The sequence below is a fragment of the Panicum virgatum genome, chromosome 7N (assembly GCF_016808335.1).
Source record: "Panicum virgatum strain AP13 chromosome 7N, P.virgatum_v5, whole genome shotgun sequence".
NCBI classification, from domain to species: domain Eukaryota; kingdom Viridiplantae; phylum Streptophyta; class Magnoliopsida; order Poales; family Poaceae; genus Panicum; species Panicum virgatum.
The window spans coordinates 24,365,103-24,388,216 of record NC_053151.1 but is presented as its reverse complement, the minus strand read 5'-3'; the positions used below and the strand labels follow the sequence as shown (position 1 = coordinate 24,388,216).

General features: G+C 45.8%; 3 protein-coding genes and 1 long non-coding RNA gene across 4 annotated transcripts; 2 read left to right on the top strand and 2 right to left on the bottom strand.

Moving 5' to 3' along the window:
• The first annotated feature begins 4,980 nt into the window (after window positions 1–4,980).
• LOC120681474 lies at window positions 4,981–22,674 on the top strand. The gene is made up of 3 exons (XR_005677881.1): window positions 4,981–5,356; window positions 16,017–16,021; window positions 22,645–22,674. It is a non-coding gene; the product is annotated as an uncharacterized LOC120681474 (long non-coding RNA).
• On the top strand, window positions 5,144–10,015 carry LOC120681470 (SNF1-related protein kinase regulatory subunit gamma-1-like). The gene is made up of 6 exons (XM_039962967.1): window positions 5,144–5,599; window positions 7,366–7,538; window positions 8,086–8,292; window positions 8,375–8,650; window positions 8,911–9,074; window positions 9,177–10,015. The coding sequence occupies exons 1-6, from the start codon at window positions 5,440–5,442 to the stop codon at window positions 9,472–9,474; spliced, it is 1,278 nt and encodes a 425-aa protein (XP_039818901.1). The 5' UTR covers window positions 5,144–5,439; the 3' UTR covers window positions 9,475–10,015.
• LOC120681473 lies at window positions 14,565–21,403 on the bottom strand. Its single transcript, XM_039962970.1, has 2 exons — window positions 20,016–21,403; window positions 14,565–15,144 (listed from the first exon to the last, which is right to left on the bottom strand). The coding sequence occupies exons 1-2, from the start codon at window positions 20,591–20,593 to the stop codon at window positions 15,141–15,143; spliced, it is 582 nt and encodes a 193-aa protein (XP_039818904.1). The 5' UTR covers window positions 20,594–21,403; the 3' UTR covers window positions 14,565–15,140.
• On the bottom strand, window positions 15,805–18,925 carry LOC120681471. Its single transcript, XM_039962968.1, has 5 exons — window positions 18,268–18,925; window positions 16,591–18,156; window positions 16,348–16,521; window positions 16,173–16,265; window positions 15,805–16,087 (listed from the first exon to the last, which is right to left on the bottom strand). Exons 2-5 carry the CDS (start codon window positions 17,304–17,306, stop codon window positions 15,937–15,939), a joined length of 1,134 nt encoding a protein of 377 aa, XP_039818902.1. The 5' UTR covers window positions 17,307–18,156; window positions 18,268–18,925; the 3' UTR covers window positions 15,805–15,936.
• Window positions 22,675–23,114: the final 440 nt, after the last annotated feature.

Below are 23,114 nucleotides of genomic sequence, written 5' to 3'. Positions count from 1 at the left end.
CAGATATTTGTTACGAAACTAATTTTTTTGCATGTGATATAGTAACAAGCATGAATCTCTTTTCTCTTTAAGAAACAAAAGGAATAATGCACATATACAGCACGCACCAGTAAGCTCACCCCGGAGCTTTCGATCAACCGGCTAACTCATTATTACTGGTGGGGTTTTCTTTCCTGGTGGAAGCTAGGACAATGACAATCTGCTGAACCTGGATGAAGGACCTCTATCTAGTCAGTTTCGTCAGAGACGATAGATGAAGAACGTGACAGGCCTGTTCCGGTAGGTTGAACAGAAACAAGTTAAAGCAATCATCGGAAGGCATAACAAGCTTTAGCTGCATGATACTTATTGGTAGCTGCTGCACATCGATGATCGATCCCAAAGAAACAAAAAAATGTGCTTTGTTTCAACCCTGCTTTTTGGTACACACCCCAAGCCGCATCATAGCTGTGCTAGCTGTATGTAGTACGCCACAGTACTACGCCACAGTCACACCACGCGCATCTAGCTCACTCCCTCCACACTCCACGCCCAGCGGCGGCGAGATCATCATGCGCGATCATACTGAACTGGATCGAGTGGTGGCCAGACAGCTGGCTCCATCCGATCCGATCCACCTGGGCACGGCACAGCCACAGCGCTGCGTCCTGCGTGCGGCGATGGGCGGCGGGAGGACGGAGGCGATCAAGCGCGAGATCGGGAGGCGGCCTACGCGCCGAGCGGGACGAGGTGGACCGGGATTTGTTATTTCTTCTGTTTTGCTCATTAAGCTCATAGATTGGGGTCTCGCTAGTTTACGGTCAACCGTACGGGAGGCTCCCGTACGATCGATTATCCGACAGCAGTTTTGATATATCAAAAAAAAAAACTACCTCCCCCGCCGACGCCGCCGGCCTGCGGCACCGCCTCCCGTCGGCGGCCCGCCGCGCCGCTCATCCCCTCCTTGCCGCCGGACCGCCGAGCCTCCCCTCCCCGCCGCCGGCCATGGAGCAGAGAGAGGCCCGCTGGGCCTCCCCCTCCCCGCCGCCGGCCATGGAGCAGAGGGGGCCCGCCGCGCCTCCCCTCCCCCGCCGCCGGCCATGGAGCAGAGAGAGGCCCGCCGCGCCTCCCCTCCCCCGCCGCCGCCCACGGAGCAGAGGGGCCCGCCCGCCTCTCCTCCCCCGCCGCCGGCCATGGAGCAGAGAAAAAGGGGAGGGGAGGAGGACGGCCGGCCATGGAGCAGAGGAAGGGAGGGAGAGAGAGGAAGGGGGAGGCAGAGGAAAGGGATGGGGAGGAGGACGGCCGGCCATGGAGGAGAGGGAGGGGAAGGGGAGAGAGGAACTGAGGAAGGGAAATTTAGGATGAGAGAGAGATAAGGTTGACTGGTGGGTGGGAGAAGGAAGCAAAGGAGCGTGAGACACGTGATCGACCGTGACTTTGCATTCGTGCGGGCGACCGCAGATTCAGCTTCCCGCATAGATCGTTCTATGCGTTTCTGAGGTTCAAAGATTCGTCCAAGGTCATCAATTTGCGCGGTTTGTGGAGAAAATCTTTTTTTTTCACTCAACATGTTTTCATGATTGTTTGACTATGACAGCATCACAAAATCTTCAGGTTCTAGGAAGGTACATTCATTTCCTTTACCAAAATTAAAATGATTCTAGCTGGTTTCCTTAATAATCCCTTTTGGATTGACCTAAAACGCACACTGCTGATCCATATCATTCAGTTCCCACGGTGACTCTGTGGACTGTGGCTTGTCCGTTTGATGTGCAGCCGGAGCCCGGAGCCGCAAGCCTGAATTGTCGATCGAACTGAAAGATCGGCATTAAACACGCACGCGTACAAAAAGCAGACAAGCGTACACGAAGACAAGTTCTGTCCAAAATTTGAGTTTCTGACGAAATTCAAGCGATTCACGGATCAGAATACAGTGTTACTGTTTAACGCAAGAAAAATCAGCGCTGGGACCATTTCGCGTTGCCGGCGGCCGCCCTCCGGGCCTTCTCCAACTTCTCGTAAACCGCCGCCACGTCGGCGTCTCGCTCCTCGTCGGTGAGCCAGAAGGAGAATTTCTTAGTCTCCACGGCTTCCGCCGCCGCCTGCTGCTGCTGCTGCCGCCGCCGCCTCTGGTGGGCCTGGCCCTTCACGCCGGCGAACGCGTTCACCTCGTCTTGCAGGGCGTCCTTGCCCATCATCATGGCCGCCTCGATGCCCAGGCGGTAGCAGAGCTCGGGGTCGCCAGGCTCCCGCTGCGCCGCCGAGGCGGAGGCGGCGGAGGACGAGGGCGCCCCGCGGGCCTTGGGCGGCTTGGGAACGTGGTGATGCGGCGCGGCGGCCGGTTCCCGGATCAGCCTCGAAGAAGCCGCGCCCTGGTCGGCGTGGGCACCGCCGCCTCCCGACGAGCCTACGGCAGCAGCCTGGTGGTGCCTTGGCTTGCCGCCGATGACGACGCCGTTGGGTCTCGCCGTGACCGGCAGCGACTCGGACCGGCTGGAAGCTCGTGCGGGAACGCCGCCAGCGGCGGCCACCGAGCGCGCCGCGTGGGGCTTGGCCGTATTGTACTGGCGCGGCGACGGCGAGGCGTCAGGTGGTTCCCGGAGAAGCCGCGGCGAGGAGCTCGACGCGGTTGCCGCGTGAGCGCTGGCGGAGTAGGAACTGCCGCCTCCCGTGGAGGAGCTGCCGGCAGCACCAGCCTGATGCCTGTGCCTTCCGCCGATGACGATGGTGGCTCCGTGGCCGTGCTTGCCGGGGCTAGATTCCGTCCTTTCCGACGCCGGCGCGCGCGGCCGACGGTTCTGGCGGCGGGTGTCGGCCCCGCCGTCAGCGGCGACGTCGATCTCGGACGACCACGCCGCGGTTGCCGCCACTCCGGCACCTGCTGCGTCCTCGTGCTTCCTCCGCTTCCGCTCTTTGCCGCTGTCGTGCATCACTGCCGGCGCCACCGGCGTCGGCGGTTGGCCGTGGACGGCGGCGGCGTCGCTCGCCGCCGCGTGGCCCTTCGTGAGCGTATCCTGCGGCGGCATTGCCGGTATGTATGCCGGTCAGCGGCGGAACACGGCGGAGGCCGGCGATCGCAGGTGCCAGGTGGCCTACTAGCTTTGCAAATTGCAAGCAAAAAATGTACTCGATCGGGGGGCTTGATCTCGCTGCCGCCTCGTTCATTTATAAGCTCTCTCGCCGGCGTGCACGGGGCCGTGTCCGATGGCGACTCGCAGCAGTGGAAACCCTGGCCAGGCAGAACACGAGTCCCGGTCGGAACGGAACGGGAGTGAGATGTGATGTGGCCGCGCGCGGCGGCACGTGACGTGGCAGGCGCGGTCTCCGGGCCACGCGTTCGTGTGTTTGGGCCTAGTTCGCAGGCATACTAATAATCTCGTTCCTGGGTTGTGTGTTTGGACCGCCGCGTTGTCAAATTTTCGAGTTCCTTCCGCTTAAGAAAACCAAACATCGTAGTCCTCTCGTGAAAACACATATATACTAATAAAATATGGCAGAAATCGACATGAGATTCGTTGCAAATATATATCTTTGTGTGCGTCAGTCTCAGTAAGGGTGCACGAGAAATTTTATATAAGCATTAAATGTCGTATTAGCAAATTTACTGATATAGCGGGATCTTTATAAGAAGAGAGGAGAAAATATTTTATGAAATATGAGAGAAGCTTCGTTACCATGAAATCCAGCTTGTACAATCACCAAATTCTCATTTTTGATGACTTCTCACAATACAAATATATACTGACACTGGTTTTAGTATTTAGTCCATGCCGTCTTGTCAAATCATCATTAACCGCCCATCCACAGAAGTTGGCTGTTGGCACTCGTGAACAAAAAAACAATGGGAAGGCAGTGGAGAGATTAATCGGAGAAGGGGATAAGCACTGAGCCGCCGATGACGCTGCAGATGGCCCACTTGCCCCCCGGCCTGGCCCATCGCACCCAGCCCAGAGTCTTCTTGGCGCACCACTTGTGCAGACTGTGCAGTAGTCGTGCTACTTGCGTGTCTGACAGGCGGGGCTTCTGTTAGTTCTCATATATCAGTGCTGCTTCGCCTCGCCTCGGTGTTTCAAATTATCTACCATATTTTCAAATATTCTTTACGTGTATTATAGAGAAAGATTATTCAAATAAAACATTCGCGCTATTCTTAAGTACCTCTCCCACGGAGGAGACACCGTGGGACGTAGCGATTTTTAGTAGATAACCTGTAACAATTTTTAGTAGATAACCTCATAGTAACCATAATCTCTTAATTCGTAAATAAAAATGGTAAATGTTTAATATCAAAGAAGACTTCAAAAATACTCCCTCCGTTTCAAAATGTAGGTCGTTTTGACTTTTCTAGATTTACATATTTTGCTATGTACCTAGACATATGTTATATTTAGGTGCATAACAAATACTATGAATATAGAAAAGCCAAAACGACCTATATTTTGGAATGGAGGGAGTAGTAAAGTCTCAATCCTACGGTCCAGCTTCGTTTCGTGCTACAACAATTGAAATTATATATGACAATCTCCGAGATTACTAACGGTATATTCTCACCTTTTATGTCTCACAAAAAAGACTATAGTGCAGTGATAATGTATGCTTAAACCACTCCTCTATCTATGAAAAAATGCAACTCTTCTTTTCCAAGAAGTCAAATAAATTTAAATTTAACCATATTTATATAATAATACAATTTATATTATAAATATGTATTATTAGATTAATTATGTAATATTTTTTATACTAGATCTATTTGGAGATATGAATATTAGTAAATTTTCTATAATTTTAGTTAAATTTTCTATAATACGAAGACGGGGACGGAGAGAGTATCTTATAAGGAAAAAGGTATTTATCTCCTGATGGCTTCGTATATTTCTTTTAATCCTTGGAACGATGTAGATGCCAACGATGCATGTGTCATGTGACCAGAAGGAAGCACGAAAGCCACGTCGTCGTTCACTCTGTCCCGGTTTCAGTTGCCGCCGCAGCGGTTTTCTTTACTCCTACCAGAGGAAACCTGCCGGGTCCTGTCCCATCGTGTCCTCCCCTTTCAGTGACACGCGGGCCACATCATTCGTGGGTCCGAACGGTCAGTGGAATAGCTGCCCAGGTCGCGCGCGAGCAGGCATCGCCTTCGTCAGTTCGTCCCCCCTTCCGTTGACGCGGACAAGCGCAGAGCAGAGACCACCACACTCCAGCCTGCAGTCTGCGGAGAGCAAGGCGGCGGGTTTTTCCTAGTAGCTGCAGTCGATTGCTTGACATCGTTATCAGCCCGCGATTGCCCTGTCCCCCTCCTATAGTTATATCTCCAGAAATTGCAGCGCCAAGGTGGAAGCAGCACTTGACTACTTGAGAGAGAGAGAGAGAGAGAGAGAGAGTTCTTGGACGAATCCATCAAGGGAGTGGAGAGCGGTCGAGGGAGGAGAGGAGGGGGCTTCGGAGCTGGGAAGGGAACAGGGGATGGAGATGGACAGCCCGCGGAGCCCCGAGGCGGAGATCGGGCACCGGGTGGAGGACCTCTGGGAGGTGGCGGAGCCGCAGCTCTCGCCGTCCGAGAAGCTCAACTCCTGCTTCGAGGACATCCCCGTATCGTCCTTCCCGCGCACGCAGCCGTCGCAAGGTATGCTGCTACCTTCCTCACCAGTTTCGCACCGATCCCTGTCTTGGTTCAGACTTCAGAGGCCGTCAATTCCATCTTTCTTGCGAATCCGACAAAAAAAAAAGACATCTTTGATGCGGCGAAACGCGCGCGCACACACACACACACTCGTCGCAGGGTACTAGTATCATCCTGCTTATCAGCTTCGATGCGCTCCCTTTCCGGTCCTGGTTACATGCCGTTAGTTCGGTCCTGAATCCTGATTCGTATGCAGCGAAACGGAGAACACTGAAAGTAGCATTGTGTATGAGTTTGGATGCAATTAGATGCAGTCGACGAACAGTTCTCTCGGTGCCAATTGCATTTGCATCTGTATTATTGTTCGTTTGTTGGTGGTGTTAGGAGCCCCTTGCTCATCTGGCAGCTGGGGCTGGGGAGCTGATAGCTCTAACAGAGTCAGTCCACCATTTCGCCTTCGGTCATCAGCATTTCATCCTTTTCTGATGACTTCCACTGGAGAAACAACTATGGTCTTCTTTGTTTCCTTATGTAGCTCTTGTAATCAACTTAGTAGGCGTGTCTTTTCTGAAGCAAATGCACAGGCCGTGTCAAAGTGTTCTTGACAGAGTGATAGTTCGATACTATTTCTTGGGGATCAATATAACAAAAAATACTGTTTCAGTCTAATAGAGAAAGTTTTTATTTTCTTCCCGGACCTCTACAGCAGTTTCGCTGAACCTTGGAAAGAAGATAACTTTCTTTGTTGTCGTGATATGTGGCCGAACATTGTGATTCTGGTTGTTGGTTAAGGGTCCTTTTCCTCCCTTGACCAACTAAGCAGGAGCCAGGGAGCACTTTCTTTATTGTCATGATATGTGTCACTTTGTGAGTTGATGTGGATAATTATCAGCTTGCTCAGAAATGGCCCACCTGACATGATTGAAATATATATCTTCTGGAACAGTGAGGGTCCATGTTACCATTTTTCTTTTTGCTCTTACTTGTGATCTTATCTAGAGAACTAAGGTGTTGAACTGGCTAAAAAGGTATCTCAGCTAAGCTCCTCACAAATGTTTCTTCATTTGCATCAAAATGAATGTGCTTATACATGCTGGCTGACATGGATCATTTTGGACGTGCTGTGCCAATAAAGTCATGCAGAAATGTACAAAGATGCTTAGGTCGCATTCCAATAATAATAAAAATTTTCTCTACCCTGTCCCATATCTTCTTTCTTGGACACAATCTTCTGTTATCTGTTTAATCAAACAGGTGATGCTAGACTGAACAACTCCCACTCAAAGTCCAAGCAAGTTGGCAATGACAAGGCAACACCTCCAAAACTAAAGTGAATAGCATCAATGGCATGCCAAATATTCTTGGTGGTGCTGTTCCATTTTATATCCTAGAGCAAACATCTTTACTCTTTGATGTTCATGTACGCGCTAATCTAATTGATGATTTGCTTATGCATTCTTATCCATTAAATAAATGTATGCTTTCTTGAGTTTGCAGTTTGAACTTCCAGATCCTTTGATTTTCTTCAAACATTTTTTCAGCTTCTTAATTAAAAATATCAAATCCAAAGGCACAAAACTATTAAACTTCAAAGGTTGTTTTATGGTACTGATGAATATTCCATGTAATTATTTTGAGTTGATGGGGTACTGGAATACCTCAATGCTTTTTTGAAATTTCTTTTGTAGCCTAAGTCCTCCCTGCATTTTTAAATATAATCAAATAAAATTTTCTGGCTTTGAATGTCTAATGTGATGTTTCTCATGCAGTAATCGAGATATCCTCAGATGCCAGTCTTGCTGAAACTGTCGAAATATTGTCCAAAAACAAAATCCTGAGTGCACCCATAAGAAATGTTGAGGCTACAGAAGATGCTAGTTGGATGGACAAATACATCGGTATTGTGGAATTCGCTGGTATTGCCATGTGGCTGCTCAGTCAGGTCTGTAACCATGCACTGGAACATATATAAGCTTCTCAGTTCCCAAAGTAGGTAGATTGACTAGATATGTATAATTAACCTGGTAGTCAGAATATATTGATCTACTGCAGCTCTCTATGATTTATGTATTTCTGTTCAGTCTGGATACCATGATTTCGAATGTTGAATTATCTGCTGAATTTGAAGATTGTAATTTAACTCTGGACAACATACACAAACCAAAATAAAATATAAGCTACATTGAACTGTCCATCAAGTCCTTTGCTGCAGGATTAGCCCTTCCATGGTCTTGTTAGTATGAGTATTCAAGTTGATCATAATCCGGGTCCCTTTTCCTTTTCTAGGGGAAAACAGTATGGGAGGTCTCTACTCTATGTAATTCTGACCAGCGACAAATATTAGATATTTTAAATAATAACACGGTTCAGTAAACAAATAACCTTATGATGGCAGGAATCATTTTTTAATTAATATCACTATCACCTATGTACTGATATTTTATTCAACACTCATCTTTCTGAAATGATTTTTTTCTGCTTGGCAACAGTCTGATGCTACAGCTAATGGGATGGCTGGTTCTGGAATAGGATCACCTGTCGCCAATCTAGTTTCTAGGTTGGGTTCCTTCACATTCAGAAGGACATCATCCGGCAGGGTAGAAACTGCTACTGATTCTGAATCAGATGAAGCTGCATCTGTTGGTGGAAGTTTTTTCGAAACCCTCACTTCCTCTGAGTTCTACAAGAATACAAAGGTGATCTTCTGTTGCACTGTATTCAAAAATAGTTATAACCTGGAAGCACGGATCAAACTGAACACAAATTGTGCCACTGTAGGTTGGCGATATCTCAGGGAGCTTCCGGTGGGCACCATTTCTTGCACTGCAGACGTCTGACACATTCCTTACCATGTTGCTGCTTCTGTCTAAGTACAGAATGAAGAGCCTGCCAGTAGTAGAAGTTGGAGGAGATAAGATTGAGAACATCATCACACAATCCTCTGTTATGCACATGCTTGCAGAGTGTGTTGGACTCCCCTGGTTTGAGAGCTGGGGAACTAAGAAACTTTCTGAGCTTGGGCTTCCTATCATGAAACCGTCCAAACTTGTCAAGGTACCTCTGAACAACCTATGCTTTTAATTCATATAATTGCCAGACATCTTAATCTGCTTTTTCCGCATTTGAATGGTAATGAGAATTACCCAATTTCACTTTCCTTTCTGCTCACAATCAGTTCACCTGGAAGTTATCAAAAGCTAAATGAAGATGGAATGCATTAAATCCATGCTGTGTTAAAAAACCCTGCCTGGAAACAAGCACATGACTTGTGTTTGTGTATGATATTAGACCTATAACTGTAGCCTCCTTTACAGGTAAATGAAGATCAGCCGGTTCTAAAAGCCTTCCAACTGATGAGGGAAAAAGGAGTTGGTGGTCTACCAGTCATGGACACGAGTGGAGCAAAAGCAATCTGTAACATCAGTATCAGAGATGTTCAATATCTTCTAACTGCCCCCAAGATATACAAAGAGCACAGGTTTGTAATCCTGACACTTCCTTTGTTGATAGGCTTTCGCACTGTAGGAACTAGGAGGACCATTGCAACTGATAACCCTTTGAACTGTTGAATGCGACACAGGACAATCACAACAAAGGATTTTCTCACTGCGGTCCGACAGCATCTACAGGAGCAACATGAGACCTCACCCTTTCTGCACGATGTGATCACTTGCAAAAAGGATGATACGATCAAGGACATTATACTGAAGCTGGACTCTGAGAAGATTCACAGAATCTACGTCGTAGATGACAAAGGGAACACTGAGGGGGTCATCACATTGAGGGACATAATCTCCAAGCTGGTGCATGAACCGCGCCACTACTTTGGGGATTTCTTCGATGGTGTTGTTCCCCTGCCTGCAAATAGCACTGTATGAGACAGCTTCGTGGTCCAATCGCACTGATGTGCCTGTGCAAATGTACATTATGAACCGCTTTCTTCGGAGATCGTTGCTGTGTATTCCTTTTCCCAACCTCCTCATGTGACCAGAGTATGACAGTTGTTGCACGGAAAGTATATCAACGACCACTGTGCCAGGTGTTGTGTCCGCATCTACCGTAAATATTGGTGCTGCGACTAACCAATTGGTGAACTTCTTGTACCGCACCATGTCACAGACATCATGTTGGCTCCCGAAAGACAGTGTCATCACCGCAGGGTCGAGGTTAACGACATACATGTTTCGAAATAAAGATTTTTTTTCTTTTAGATGGTTTTTGGATATTGAGCCTGAAACAAAGTGTGTGAATCATGATTGCATCGCATGGCGCCGGACTAGGATGAAGAGTGTTCGCCTCAAACTGAAGAGTGTCAAAATAATTAGGGATTAGAAAAAGTGAGTATGAGAATATTTTGCATTGTAGCTCTATAAATTTATTTAGGTTCTTCCGAATGAGATGAGTATATGTATTCTTGTATATGTTTTCATTGTTAATTGTAAGAGTAATTAATGTTTTCATTGCAATTATATGAGTAATTAATCATGTATATGTTTTCATTGTAATTAATTACTAAGAGTAATTAATGTTTTCCTGATAATGAGAATATAACAGAGGTGTAAGTAATATTTACTTCTTAGAAATGCCTTTGCAACATGATGCCTTCGAGCGTCGTGCGTCCGCTCGGGTGGATGTACGCAATCAATTGAAGCGCATCGGACATTCACTTGAGTTTCGTTTCGAAGAGCGTGTTGGTCTTGTGAGTGGTCGTATTCGCGTTGGATTAAGAAAGCGTTTTACATCTTCACAATTTCAAAAACAGATCATAAATTTCAGCGTGAGTTTAATGTTGAGTTGCACGGTACAGATGATGATCGCGAGTTGATAGCTCAATATAATGCAAGGTGAGAAGCGTTGGGGTTGACAGAATTTGACTGTAACATGTCAAGACTTCGGGAGGCGATTCACGAGGCATTGGTTGATAGGTCCCGTGAGTAGGTTGTATTATCCTGTCTCTTAATATGAACTGTTTACTTTGTCATGTTGTGTAATGGATTATGTCGACTTTTTCATTAATCATGGTGTAATCGATTATGTAGACCTTTTAATTAATCATTGTGTCATGGTTGAATTAATTATCCAAATTATATGGTGGATATTGCATAATTTTTAATTATTCATGTTATGTTACATGTAATTTAATTTAGTTTGGTTACATTTAATTTATTCGATACGTGTAAAGAATTGAAATAGATCCCTTTCAATTAGTTCTATTTTTTTAAAAAACAATGCAGATGGACCGGCAATAGATATACAATACTGACCGACGTTCTAAAAGGTCTGCATTATTTTTTGGCTGTGGCCGAGACAAACAAGCAGAATGATTTCATGTGCCGCCCGTGCGTAAATTGCAAGATTAACAAGGATTACTCCTCTTCACGAATCCTTCACAGCCATATTTTCACAAATGATTTCATAGAGAGGTATTTTTGTTGGACGAAGCATGGAGAAAAGGGGTTTACCATGGAAGACAATGAAGAAAAAGATTTTGACGACCACTTTTCCGGAAATACTGGATTCAAAGCATTCGATGATGATATTTCCATGGAAGATCCCAAACCAGATGTAGTAGAAGATGATCCCGACGACGATCTGGGGCAAGCATTGCGCAATGTGCGGGCAGATTGTGAGAGTGAAAAAGAGAGGTTGAAGTTCCAGATGATGTTAGAGGACCATTAGAAGTTGTTATACCCATGCTGTGAAGATGGATTGAAGAAGCTTGGCACCACTCTGGAGTTGCTGCAATGTAAGACAACAAATGGTGTAACTGACAAGGGATTTGGTGAATTACTGAAACTTGTTAAAAAAATGCTTCCTAAGGACAATAAATTGCCTACCACAACGTACGAAGCCAAACCGCTTGTTTGAATTCTAGGATTGGAGGTGCAGAAGATACATACATGCCCCAACGATTGCATCCTCTACCGAGGTGAGTACGAGAATTTGGATGCATGCCCCATATGCTATGCATTGCATTACAAGATTAGAAAAGATGATACCGGCGATGTCGAGGGGGAGCATCCCCGAAAGAGAGTTCCTGCCAAGCTCATGTGGTACTCGCCTATAATATCATGTTTGAAACGCCTGTTTAGAAATAAATAGAATGCTAAGTTGATGCGATGGCACAAAGAGGAAGGCAAGCAAGACTCGATGTTGAGACACCCCGCTGATGGGTGACAGTGGAGAAAATATATAGAACCTACCCTAAATTTGAATTGGATGCGAGAAACATAAGTTTCGGTTTGAATACGGATGGCATGAATCCTTTCGGTGATATGAGCAGTGGTCATAGCACTTGGCCTGTGACTCTATGCATGTACAATCTTCCACCATGGCTCTGCATGAAGCGAAAGTTCATCATGATGCCAATGCTTATCCCGGGCCCAAAGCAGCCCGAAAATGACATTGATGTGTACCTAAGACCATTGGTCGAAGAACTCTTATTGCTCTGGCGCGATGAATGTGTACGGATGTGGAATGAATACAAACAGGAAAACATCAACCTACGAGCATTGCTGTTCGTAACGATCAATGACTGGCCTGCTCTTAGTAACCTGTCAGGACATTCAAACAAGGGATATAGAGCCTGCACACACTGTTTAGATGATATCGATAGTATATGATTGACTCAGTGTAAGAAGGTTGTATACATGGGTCATTGTTGGTTTCTTCCCATCAGACATTCTGTACGAAAGAATGGCAAGCATTTTAAAGGGCAAGTGGACCACTGAACAAATCCGATGCATCATAGTGGTAAGGACATCTTTGACATGGTAAAAGATCTAGAAGTTGTTTTTGGAAAGGGACCTGGTAGCCAACCTGTTCCGAGCGAAAACGGAATGACGCCCATGTGGAAGAAAAAGTCTATATTTTGGGAGCTACCATATTGGAAAGTCTTAGATGTTCGTCATGCAATTGACGTGATGCACCTCATGAAGAATCTTTGCTTCAACCTGATAGCATTTTTTGGGAGTTTACGGAAAGACAAAAGATACACTAGAAGCACGTCAGGAATTTCAATGTATGGAAGAACGAGATGTCCTACATCCACAATAGCGAGACAATGGATGAGAGTACTTAAGTCTTGCCAGCTATACTCTTAACAAAGAAGAGAAGGAAAGCATGTTTCAATGCTTGAGTAGTATCAAGGTCCCATCTGGATACTATGCCGGGCATTTCTGATGCCATTACCAGAACCAGGCTGAACAACCCTGTATCTGAAGTAGACGTTACGAAATACCCACAGGGACCTAATATCATTCACTTGATTACTTATTAGTCCCATGATCATGTTGTCACACAATCACCAAAATCACGCACTATAGCCTATAATGGGGCCAGGTTTCTTACATAGGGCCATGGTCCTATTCTTAGAGGGTGTTTGTGTTCCCACCTAAATTATATAATCTATCACATAAGCAAACATCTTAAAGAATATCTATAACATGAAGCCTTGGTGATTTGCCTTCATCTTCAAGAAGAGTTGGTTCATTTTGGTGGAAGGATATCTTAAAGTTAGTACACTCTTTCAAAGGCCTAGCAATGGTACACGTGCTTGATGGTAATTCTTGTCTCTTCTGGGAGGATTTATGGTTAACAAAGTGCCAAGAATCAATTATCCACATCTGTTCTCTTTTGTAAAGACTAAAAATATCTCTGTCAATTTCGCTCGTAATGCAGGACCTGAGACACTCTTACATCTTCCTCTTTCACCCTTGGCTGCTGCACAACTTATTGAACTTGCGCAAGATTTGAATTCACTTCCAATAATAGAAGAGCAAGATATCTGGTCCTACATCTGGGGTTCACCTTTTTTCTCCACTTCCAAAGCTTATACCCATTTAACTGGCCACATGCCAACGCATCCTTTCTTTCGGTGGTTATGGAAGGCTTCTTGTCAGAATAAACATAAACTTTTCTTTTGGTTGCTTCTTCAGCACAGACTCAGCACCAGAGATCGACTCAGGAGGAGAAATTTGAATTTGCCCTCACACAATTGTGTCTGCTGCAATTTGGGGGTGGATGAAACACTCTCACACTTGTTGTTCATGTATCCTTTGCGCAAGCATGCTGGATCAAGCTTAACATTATGTTGGTGGAAGCTGATCCAATAGCAGCCCTGGAAGAAATCAAAGAACAGATCAATCTCCCTTCCTTCATGGATGTCATAATAATGTTCTGTTGGAGCTTATGGATGTAGCAAAATGATCTTATCTTCAGAGGAATTCCACCTTCTCCAGCTGGCTGTCTTCAGTGCTTCAAGAAAGAATTTGCTCTAGTTATTCTCATAGCAAAAGCACGTTACAAAGAGATTATGTTAGAATGGATAGAAGCCTTTGTGTAATTGTTCATATTTTTTTTTCTTTCCTTTTTCGTTTCTTGAGCTTTTCTTGCTTTTTGTAACAGACTTTTTTTCTTTCTTTTTTAATATATTATAACCAGTAGGGGATTTCCCCCTCCTGTTTCTTCAAAAAAAAAAAAAAATAAAGCAAACATACTATGGATTATAGCTAGATTATTTGAATTTATAGGCTAGATTATCATAATCCAATAAGCTGCTCTCCCTTAATTAGCTTATAGATTACAATCTGGATTATATAATCTTGGGTGGAAACAAACCGGCCCTTGGGCAAGCATTCTGTAAATTTCATAACCTTAATTAGGTAGCACATCGATTTAGTAAATTGGAGTAAAGGACTAAATCAGAAATATCTTTTATTGCACTTTCAATACGAGTGGAAATTGAAGAGAGTCAGACATTGGTATCTTGTCTTGAGACCTTTGTATTTTAGAAAATAAAAGAAAACTCTAACTTTGGCTTATAAAACTTTAGGACAATTACGTATCACACCTATTCAACAGTAAGCTAACATATCACACAACTGGCGACGAAAATTTGCCGAATGCTAGGTCCGCCACTGCATGATGTACATATCACACGCACAAACCATAGGCATTTATTTCATCTGTTATAAATATGAGTGGAGCAACAATACCATTGACCACTCCACTCCATACAAAACATATAGGCACGCCAAACATACAAGTCACAAGCCACAGCAGCACGGCACACACACCACAAATGAACACACAAGACAAGGAAGCAGCAATATACTAGCAGCGGCGGCATGCATACATAGGAGGGCATGTCGCATGCTGCGGCTGCACAGGCTCAAGGGAATTCAGCTCCTGAACTGAATCCTCTTGTTTTTTTTTTTATTTCTCACACTGGTGAGACGACAGAGCACACAGGCCCGTCAGCATCACACCATCTTCTCCAACAAGATGGCATGATGACCCTCACCTTCAACAGTTCAACCTGACGTAGCAGTGATGGATGGACGGCTGGATCCATCGGCCGAGGAAGGCCGACCGTACCAGATAAACCGAAGCAAAGCAAACCGATGAAGATGCAAACCACAACTACACACACAAATGACGAAGGAAACAGAGACACCAGCAGGCCAGCAGCGAGCGACTCTGGTGTCTAGCTGCTGCAGTACGTCCAAATGTCCAATGAAGGGGCGACCTGTTCTGGATTGCCTCAGCTGCAGGAGTTGGAGAGGAGAGAATCAAATGACCCATCAATTCGGATGAGCGAATCAATGCAAAGGAGTATAACCATACCAGTCACGCTCATGCACAGTGTATATATATTCATCAGCTACACTAGTGATTGGTAATTAATTGGTTAGAATCATATATAAATACTACCTGCAGCATACCCACACACACACACTAGCTAGCTAGCTATGACGAGAATATATGAGAAATTTCGATATTTAACCCTAACTTCGCAGGCCTCACGTGTTCTAACACTACGTTCGCAAGCCTTTCGAAATTTGACATCGTGCCTGCGAAGTGTTTCGAAACAGGGGGTTTTCACCTATTTTCCATTTTCCCTCTATTTCCATTAATCTTTGCCTTTCCCAGCCAGCCTAAAAAGACCTATCTACCCTTTGCCGTATACACTTGAATCGATCAGGAGGGATCGAAGCCATCATTCTCCGTACTTCAGACTACAGATCTTACAGCCTTGTTTTTTCAAGTGGACTGATGTTGTTTTCCCCCAAAAATTTTTGACAGCATATGGCCATAATTTTTTGATTTAGGGATGACAAGTTGCATGATATATATATAACATACAAATAGCACATAAACATTGCAATATATGTAGCATCAGATAGCATTAGGGGCCTCATAAATAGCACATAAACACATGGTCACAACATCATCCAGTTCCACAAAAGCAGCCATGAAACATAGTATTGGGGTTCATAGTTTCCCAACAAAACAGCAAGACAAGTTTAGCTAAACATAACAGTTTTGCATGAAGAACATCATTTTTTTGCCTTCCTTGGAGTGATCTTCTTCTTCACAGCTAATTGCTTCCTCCGAAGGGGGGTGACTGTAGTAGTAGGAGAGGTCGCAGTAGTAGTATGAGAGGTCGTAGCAGTAGTGGCTTCACCTTCCATGGTTAATGCCAGCTGCCTGAAAACAGTAGAGAATTTGCAATGTAGAGATGACAACTCATAGACATGAAATTTTAATCTTATTAATTTGTTAAATATCTTACCTTCGAGTCATAGGACCAGGACTTGTGGTGATAGTAGTTCTCTGTATGTTGGCACAAGGACTTGTTTGGACTTCCAAGCTTAAAGCAGTTTGGCAACAAAAATCAGGTAACGTGAAGCTAGGAAAAATGTAGAAACAGTAGGAATAAGTCAAGAAAAAATTCAGATATGTATCACCTCCTTGTGACAGGACCAGGACTGTTGGTCATAGAAAAAATATGTCCAGCAGCTTGCGGTTCAGCAGCATTACTTGTCGCTGCTTGTGCAGGATCGTCTTGTGATGCAACCTTCTTCCTCTTGCTGCCACGGCCAGGGGGCCTCCCAACATTCCCTTTTTTTGCACGGCTCTTCCTGCAAGAGTTAAAATAAGAAATTATGAGATGTGCTTTTATCAATGTACATGAAAATGTAAGAGATTACCTCTTTTTAGTTCCGTTTAAAGGGCATTTCGGTGAGGTAGATCTGTGGCCAAATGCTAGGCATCCCTTACACTGGACCTGGTACAAGCCTTTGCCCCTAGGCTTGTTTCCCTTATCCTCCATAAAGCTAGGAAATCTGTTCTTTCTTTGTCTCCCACCTGGTCTCTTGGAAAGAGGTGGCAACAACTTAAACCCAAGTTCCACATGTGGCCATTGAGACTTGTCAGGAAATGGTCTGATCACCCCAGCATATGCTTGTCTAAACATTCTAACAGAATAGTAGTCATGAAGGTATTCATCCCAAGGAGGATTTCTTATTGTGGTAATTTGTGCCAAAGCATGTTGGCATGGTTTTCCTGACACTTGCCACTCTCTACAAGTGCATACATGGTCTTTAAGGTTGACTACATGCCTTATGACTTTGTGGGTTGCAGTGATCTCAGTGACTTCTGCTTCATCCCTTGCACCTTCTTTGACCTTTAAGTGTTTGAGCTCTCTACTCAGTGCATTAAGTTGACGAACTACAACTGGTAGCATGATATGGCCTGCAAATTTTTCCCCTATTCTTCTCCTTTTTGCATACAACACCATGAACTTAGATCTGAGGCTATCTGCAATATCAGTTATTGGAAGGTCCTTAATATCCTTCACCCAATTGTTCCACACCTCAGCCACATTGTTGGTAATAGCATCACACTTTATCTCTTTTGAAAACATGCTCCTGGACCATTTTAGACTATGGTTTGTTCTCAACTAAGGCGCCACCTTGTCACTAGCTTCACAAATCTTATTCATCAGGTAATCATGATAATCTGGCTGACAAGTCCTAGCTGCAGGATACATCCTTCCAAATGCAGGACCTTGAAATTGTTTCACAAAATTCTTCATCAAGTGTAGAAAACATTCCCTATGCTCTGCCCAAGGAAAAACTGTTTTGACAGCATTTGCTAATCCCTTGCAAGCATCTGAACTTATACACAGAACTGGGGGGGGGCAGCCTATGGCCTTTTGCAACTGACTCATAAACCAGGTCCAATTGTCAGTTGTCTCGCCATCAAAAAAATCCAAATGCAACAGGAAACATCCAATTGTGGCCATCCAATGCAGTAGCTGAAGGTAGGTGGCCATTCCATCTCCCATTGAGAGCTGTGGAATCTATGCTCAAGTATGGCCGACACCCATTTAGGAAGCCATCAATGCTTGGTTTCAAGCAACAAAAGAATCTACAGAAATATACACCTTCTGGCTTCTCTACAACATCTATCTCCACAACACTTCCTGGCATAGTAGCCTCTACTTGTGCTTTAAATCTATACAAGTATCCAAAACTTTCTTCCCATGTGCCATAAATTTGTTCACAAGCCTTCTACATACCAAGCCACATAGTAGAGTAACCAATTGTTATTTGATACTTATCCTGTAACTCCTCTTGCAACTTTGTTGCCATCATGTTGGGAGTTTTCATCAAATATGGGACTGCTTTCTCTGCTACCCAATGGTATGATGCCATCTTGGTCCTTACTCTCCCTGTGGATGAACAAAAATGCTTTTCCGTGTTCAAAGTAACCTGCCAAAGAACCACACATCAGTAAGGTTACAATGAACAAAAATACAATGAACATGATTTGTAAATTTTATTATGAGCAACAAATGGAAAGATAACACACAGCGTACGCACTTTCACTTGCGGCTTGTTATGGATCATCATCCTTGCCACAATATGCCATTTACATGAACTTGCTTTGCAATAACCCCGGTACAGATCTTTACAAGATTTCTCCGTCCCAAGCTCAAATTGCCCTTTTATGGCATGCTGCTTCACTGCTGCCCTGAACTCGGGCATGCTAGCATAAATGGTGCCTACTTTCATTGGAGGGTTCTCCCTATCATATACCACAGCTTCCTCACCAGGAATAAGATTATGTACAGGCAATTCAGCTTCCTGTAGGTCCTCCTCAGCTACATTAGTTTCATTTTCAGCCTCAAGTCCATCATTCTCAGCCTCAAGTCCATCATTCTCAGCCTTGTCATCCTCAGCTTGCAATCCAAGTAACTTATACATTGCATCATCATCCATCACAGCTAGAGCAGCACCTATTCTATCTTCCGGAATTGGAATAATTTCCAAGCTATCCCAGTCCACCACATGTGCTATGCCTTCCTCTGCACTTGATTCTATAGCTGCCCCAACCGGACCACTAGTGCCCACATTGCTTGATTCTATAGCTGGCCCAACATTAGCAATATATTGTACACCTCCACTACCATGTGTACCAACTAAATCATTGATTGATTCCACTAATGTCACCGCTGATTCAGTTTCCTTCTCAACCACATTAACAAATAAAAATAGCTTCTTCTCATCCTTCAGCTCAAAGAAAGCAGCAGACAAAACTGTATCATCCTCCACCTTTCTTTCCCTTCCTCTGCTCATATCAAAGTGGCTAATCTTTGCTTGCTGCCTAGGGCCCCATTTCACCCGGCTTGCCAAGTCTTCCTGTAGCCTCTCCAAATTGTAATTTCTACAGTCCACAACCCATTCATAGTACTTGCGTGGAATTTCCATAACAGAGGCACCATCAAGGACCACTGAGAACTGACCTACATGAACGCCTAGTACAAATGCTGCATCCGGATGGACCCTACCGAGTAACGGAACAAAACAAAAGCATATGCATCAGTGAGCATATGCAAGACACACGACATCTCCCCACTTCAATCCTAAAAAAAAACAGCAGAAGCTTAGGGATTTTAGATCTTATGTAGCAGAAACTTCGAAGAGGATCATGGCTCTCCCTCAGGCCAGTGGATTCGGCCCGTTCTTGCCGGCACCCGAAACCCTAGGTAGGGCGGGAGGGCAGCCACATCCGCGGCGCTCCTCCTACGCACGCCCAGCCCTCGCGGGACCTTGCCAGGGCCTGGTCAGGGAGCACGCGGGCGCCGCCGCTTGCCGGAGATGGGGCTGCCGCTCGTTGGGATGGGGGCGACGGGAGCAGGCCTCCAGGGAGCGGCCTCCTAACGATACGGTTTCTGGGATGAGAAAGGGATCGATCCCCTCCCTGATCGATACAATTAGATAAGGCAAGGGTAGATAGGTCTTTTTAGGATGGCTGGGAAAACTAAAGATTAATGAAAATAGAGGGAAAATGGAAAATAGGTGAAAAACCCTTGTTTCGAAACACTTCGCACGCACGATGTCAAATTTCGAAAGGTTTGCGAACTTAGTGTCAGAACGTGTGAGGCCTCCGAAGTTAGGGTTAAATATCGAAATTTCTCAGAATATATATGTGGGAAACTTTGTGCTTGTTTTCATTATTACGTGCTAATATAATAGTGCTCCTAGCTAGCTCATGATATATACATATATATGACAACAATAAATATACGGAGTAGTGTACAGCATGGTGGGCAAGCAAGAGGTCTCACCGGAGCACGGTGCCCCTGAGCAGGGTCTTCTTGTAATACCGGGAGTGGATCGGTTTGTAGTCTCTCTTGTGCGAGCCATCCTCCCACTCCAAGCTGTCCCACCATTCCTTCTCGCAGTCGCACTCCACCACCTTGTTGCCGCCATGGCCGACGACCGGAAGCCGCCTGAGGCTCCAGCAGCCCCTGATCTTGACGGTCTCGAGATTGGGCGCGGACAGCCTCAGCTCACAGATGTGCAATAGCATGGGGAGCTCGTGCAAGTGGATGCGCTTCAGCTTGGGCAGGTCTAGGGTCACTGGCTGCAGCTGCCGCTCCACATACCTCTTGGTGTCGATGTCCAGAGGAAATACCTCCGTGAGATCACCGCACCACGTGATCTCGACGGTCTCTAGTTGACACAAGCTCTCGAAAAATGTGCCAGCCAAATCCGTGGACAAAGGGAGTACAGTCCTAAGCCTGGGGCAGAAGTCCTGGTGCAATAATGTCAGGTATGGAAATGAACGGTAAAAGCCGGATGATGATGTCCGTTTGTAGATATAGCGTGCTTTCGGGAGCTTTGACGCCCACAATGTTCTCATGCTATACGTTAATAAGCCACCAAGCGTTTCCTCACTTTTGGGACAGAAGACATGTTCCAGTTCAGGGCACCTCTCGATTCTGCACCACTCTAGGTTATAAAACAAAGGTTATTCTGAACCCAGATAGCTGGTAGCCGAAGGGATGCTAGTGATGAACAAGCTATCGTGCACATGCAGGATCTTAGCAGCACGAGATACAATTTCTGGCACATCAATAGTACTAGCTTCTTCACGGCCTCGCGGTGATTTTGTCCCCATCATCTGGTCTTGTATGTGAATGTAGCAGCTCTCTGGTGAAAGATGAGGAGCATCCGGACAGGGCCACATCTGCATGATCCCTGGAGCATCACCATCGCCTTCAGTGGCCTGCTGCTGGTGATCCAAGGTGATGTCTGCGTATATCGCAGGTCCAGGCTGCCCCTGCAGGCTCACCAGCAACTGTTGATCTTTGCTACCACCAGCAGCAGCAGTAGAACAAGCATGAGATGAGACCTCCATATGTGTCTCACGGGAATTGGAATACACTTTCTCAAGCGACACAAGGAGCCTTGCATCCCTTACAGAGATATACCAACCAAATTCACTGGTCCGTCGGATGTCATGCATCACTGCTGGTGTTGCTGCGGATGACGATGATGATTCTGTAGCAGCAGCAATACCAATACTCCCCTTGGCCTTTTCTCCCCTAGAACAGGCAGTTGATGCTGACTGCGTGGTGTCAATGTACAGCTTGAATTTTAACGCGTCACTATCTGGATCTCTCAGGTGATCTGGCCACAAGATGGCACAAAGGTTCTCACAGTCAAGTACGCAGAGTGAGGGACCGAAAAGGCGATCAGAGGGAGGGTGAATGGGAGCCAATTAAAAAATTCACAAGCGAAACCGGTTTGGTCAAGTCCCAAGAGTACACCCAAACCCTCTCTTCTAGAGTGTGCAAAGTGTAGCTATAGCTGAGCTAGACACCAAGCAAAAACTCTAGGAGCAAGCAACGAAGAGATCGGATCAAGAGCAGAGAGCAAGCAACAAAGATAGCACGGTATATGAACACTGGTTAAACCGACGTGCGAAGAAAATTTTCACCGGTTCAACCGACGTCACAGAGCCGGCAGCAGATAAGAATCACTCACCGGTTAAACCGACGCTACGATTTAAACAACATCGATTCAACCGGCGATAGTACACCGGATGATCCGACAAAATCAAACTCAAACGTCGGTGTAGTTGTCCAGAGAGGCAACAAAACGAACTGTACTGAGCACCGGTTGAACCGACGTTGATGAACTTCTATACGCCGGTACAACGAGCAAAAACAGCACGCAGAGAGAGCTTAGTAAAGCTTCACCGGTTGAACCGATGCTCGTGGAACTAAAGCACCGGTGTAACCAAGCAGAAAGTCCAAAAACCCTAAAGTGCGAAAAACAAACTCACCGGTTGAACCGACGCAACATATCACAAGCGTCGGTTTAACCGGTGATAGGAAAAAGTTTGCCTGCGCCCAGAAACGATTTTTCCAGCCCGCGACCTTTGGAAATCTTGATGATTGGGGTATCAAATCAAGTCCAAAGGAGCTCAAATTTTGGGGAGATGAAGATGATGACTTCAAGAACACATCCCCAAAAGAATTCACCGAAAGTCCTCACGGGTTAAAAGGAATCGGAAGACATTGGAGCAAGAGCGGGGTTTTCTCTAGAACGCAAAAACTTCAATTCGTGGAGACTCGTAATTCCGGGGAATTTAGCACTAGGCTAGATGGATTAGAAGCACCCCCAAGGAGTCACAAAATCATCTAGAAACCGCCCTCAATCTCATGCACAAAGAACAAAATGGGAGAACCAAAATTCATCACACAAAAGACATTTAAAGTACAAGATTGATTCAAATTCAAAAGCCCCGAGGGCACAAGGAGGAGACGGCCTCCTTTCCCGATCAATCTTAGTACAAAGTCTCAAGAATCCATGGATGAAATTCTACCTGAGAGAGAGGAAGAGGGAGGAACAAAGAGAGAGGGAGAGAGGGCGACGGGAGGAAGGGGCAGGCGGCTGGGCTGGGAGAGAGAGAGAGAGGAGAGAGTGGGTGAGAGACATTTAAGCCCACTAACTCTAGTACTAAAAGACTAAACTACCCCTAGACTTAACTAGACACTAGAAAGCCCATAGGGGCAAAACTGGAAAGAGATACAAGGACTCATCCGACGGCCAAGGTTCTTTCTTCGAGTCAAAGTCTTCTCCGCGATGCCGCCGTGGGGATGAAGATCCGGTCCGCGGTTTTGGAGGGTCCGCGAAATCCGGGTAGGTGGCCGGTTTTGAGAAAACCGCCAAAACTCCACGCACGGGAAGATTCCCGCCTCCACGCCGTGGCCCTAGACGCCGTTCCCGCCTCGGCCTTCTGACGGCCCTAGACACCGCTCGACATCCGTCACCTCCTCGCCCGCAGCGAGGCCCTAGACGCCGTCGATGCCCGTTCCTCCGCCAGTCCTGAGATCGACGCCCGTGCCTCCACGACTTGGCGTCTTCAACCGCCG

Excerpts from the sequence above, each read along its gene's own strand:
- LOC120681470 (XM_039962967.1), top strand. The coding sequence starts at position 5,440 with ATGGAGATGGACAGCCCGCGGAGCCCCGAGGCGGAGATCGGGCACCGG. Across the intron at positions 7,539-8,085 it reads CCATGTGGCTGCTCAGTCAG|TCTGATGCTACAGCTAATGG; the intron begins GTCTGTAACCAT and ends GCTTGGCAACAG. Across the intron at positions 8,293-8,374 it reads AGTTCTACAAGAATACAAAG|GTTGGCGATATCTCAGGGAG; the intron begins GTGATCTTCTGT and ends GTGCCACTGTAG.
- LOC120681471 (XM_039962968.1), bottom strand. The coding sequence starts at position 17,306 with ATGTTTTCAAAAGAGATAAAGTGTGATGCTATTACCAACAATGTGGCT. Across the intron at positions 16,522-16,590 it reads TTAAACGGAACTAAAAAGAG|GAAGAGCCGTGCAAAAAAAG; the intron begins GTAATCTCTTAC and ends TAACTCTTGCAG. Across the intron at positions 16,266-16,347 it reads CCTGGTCCTGTCACAAGGAG|CCAAACTGCTTTAAGCTTGG; the intron begins GTGATACATATC and ends TGATTTTTGTTG.
- LOC120681473 (XM_039962970.1), bottom strand. The coding sequence starts at position 20,593 with ATGAGAACATTGTGGGCGTCAAAGCTCCCGAAAGCACGCTATATCTAC.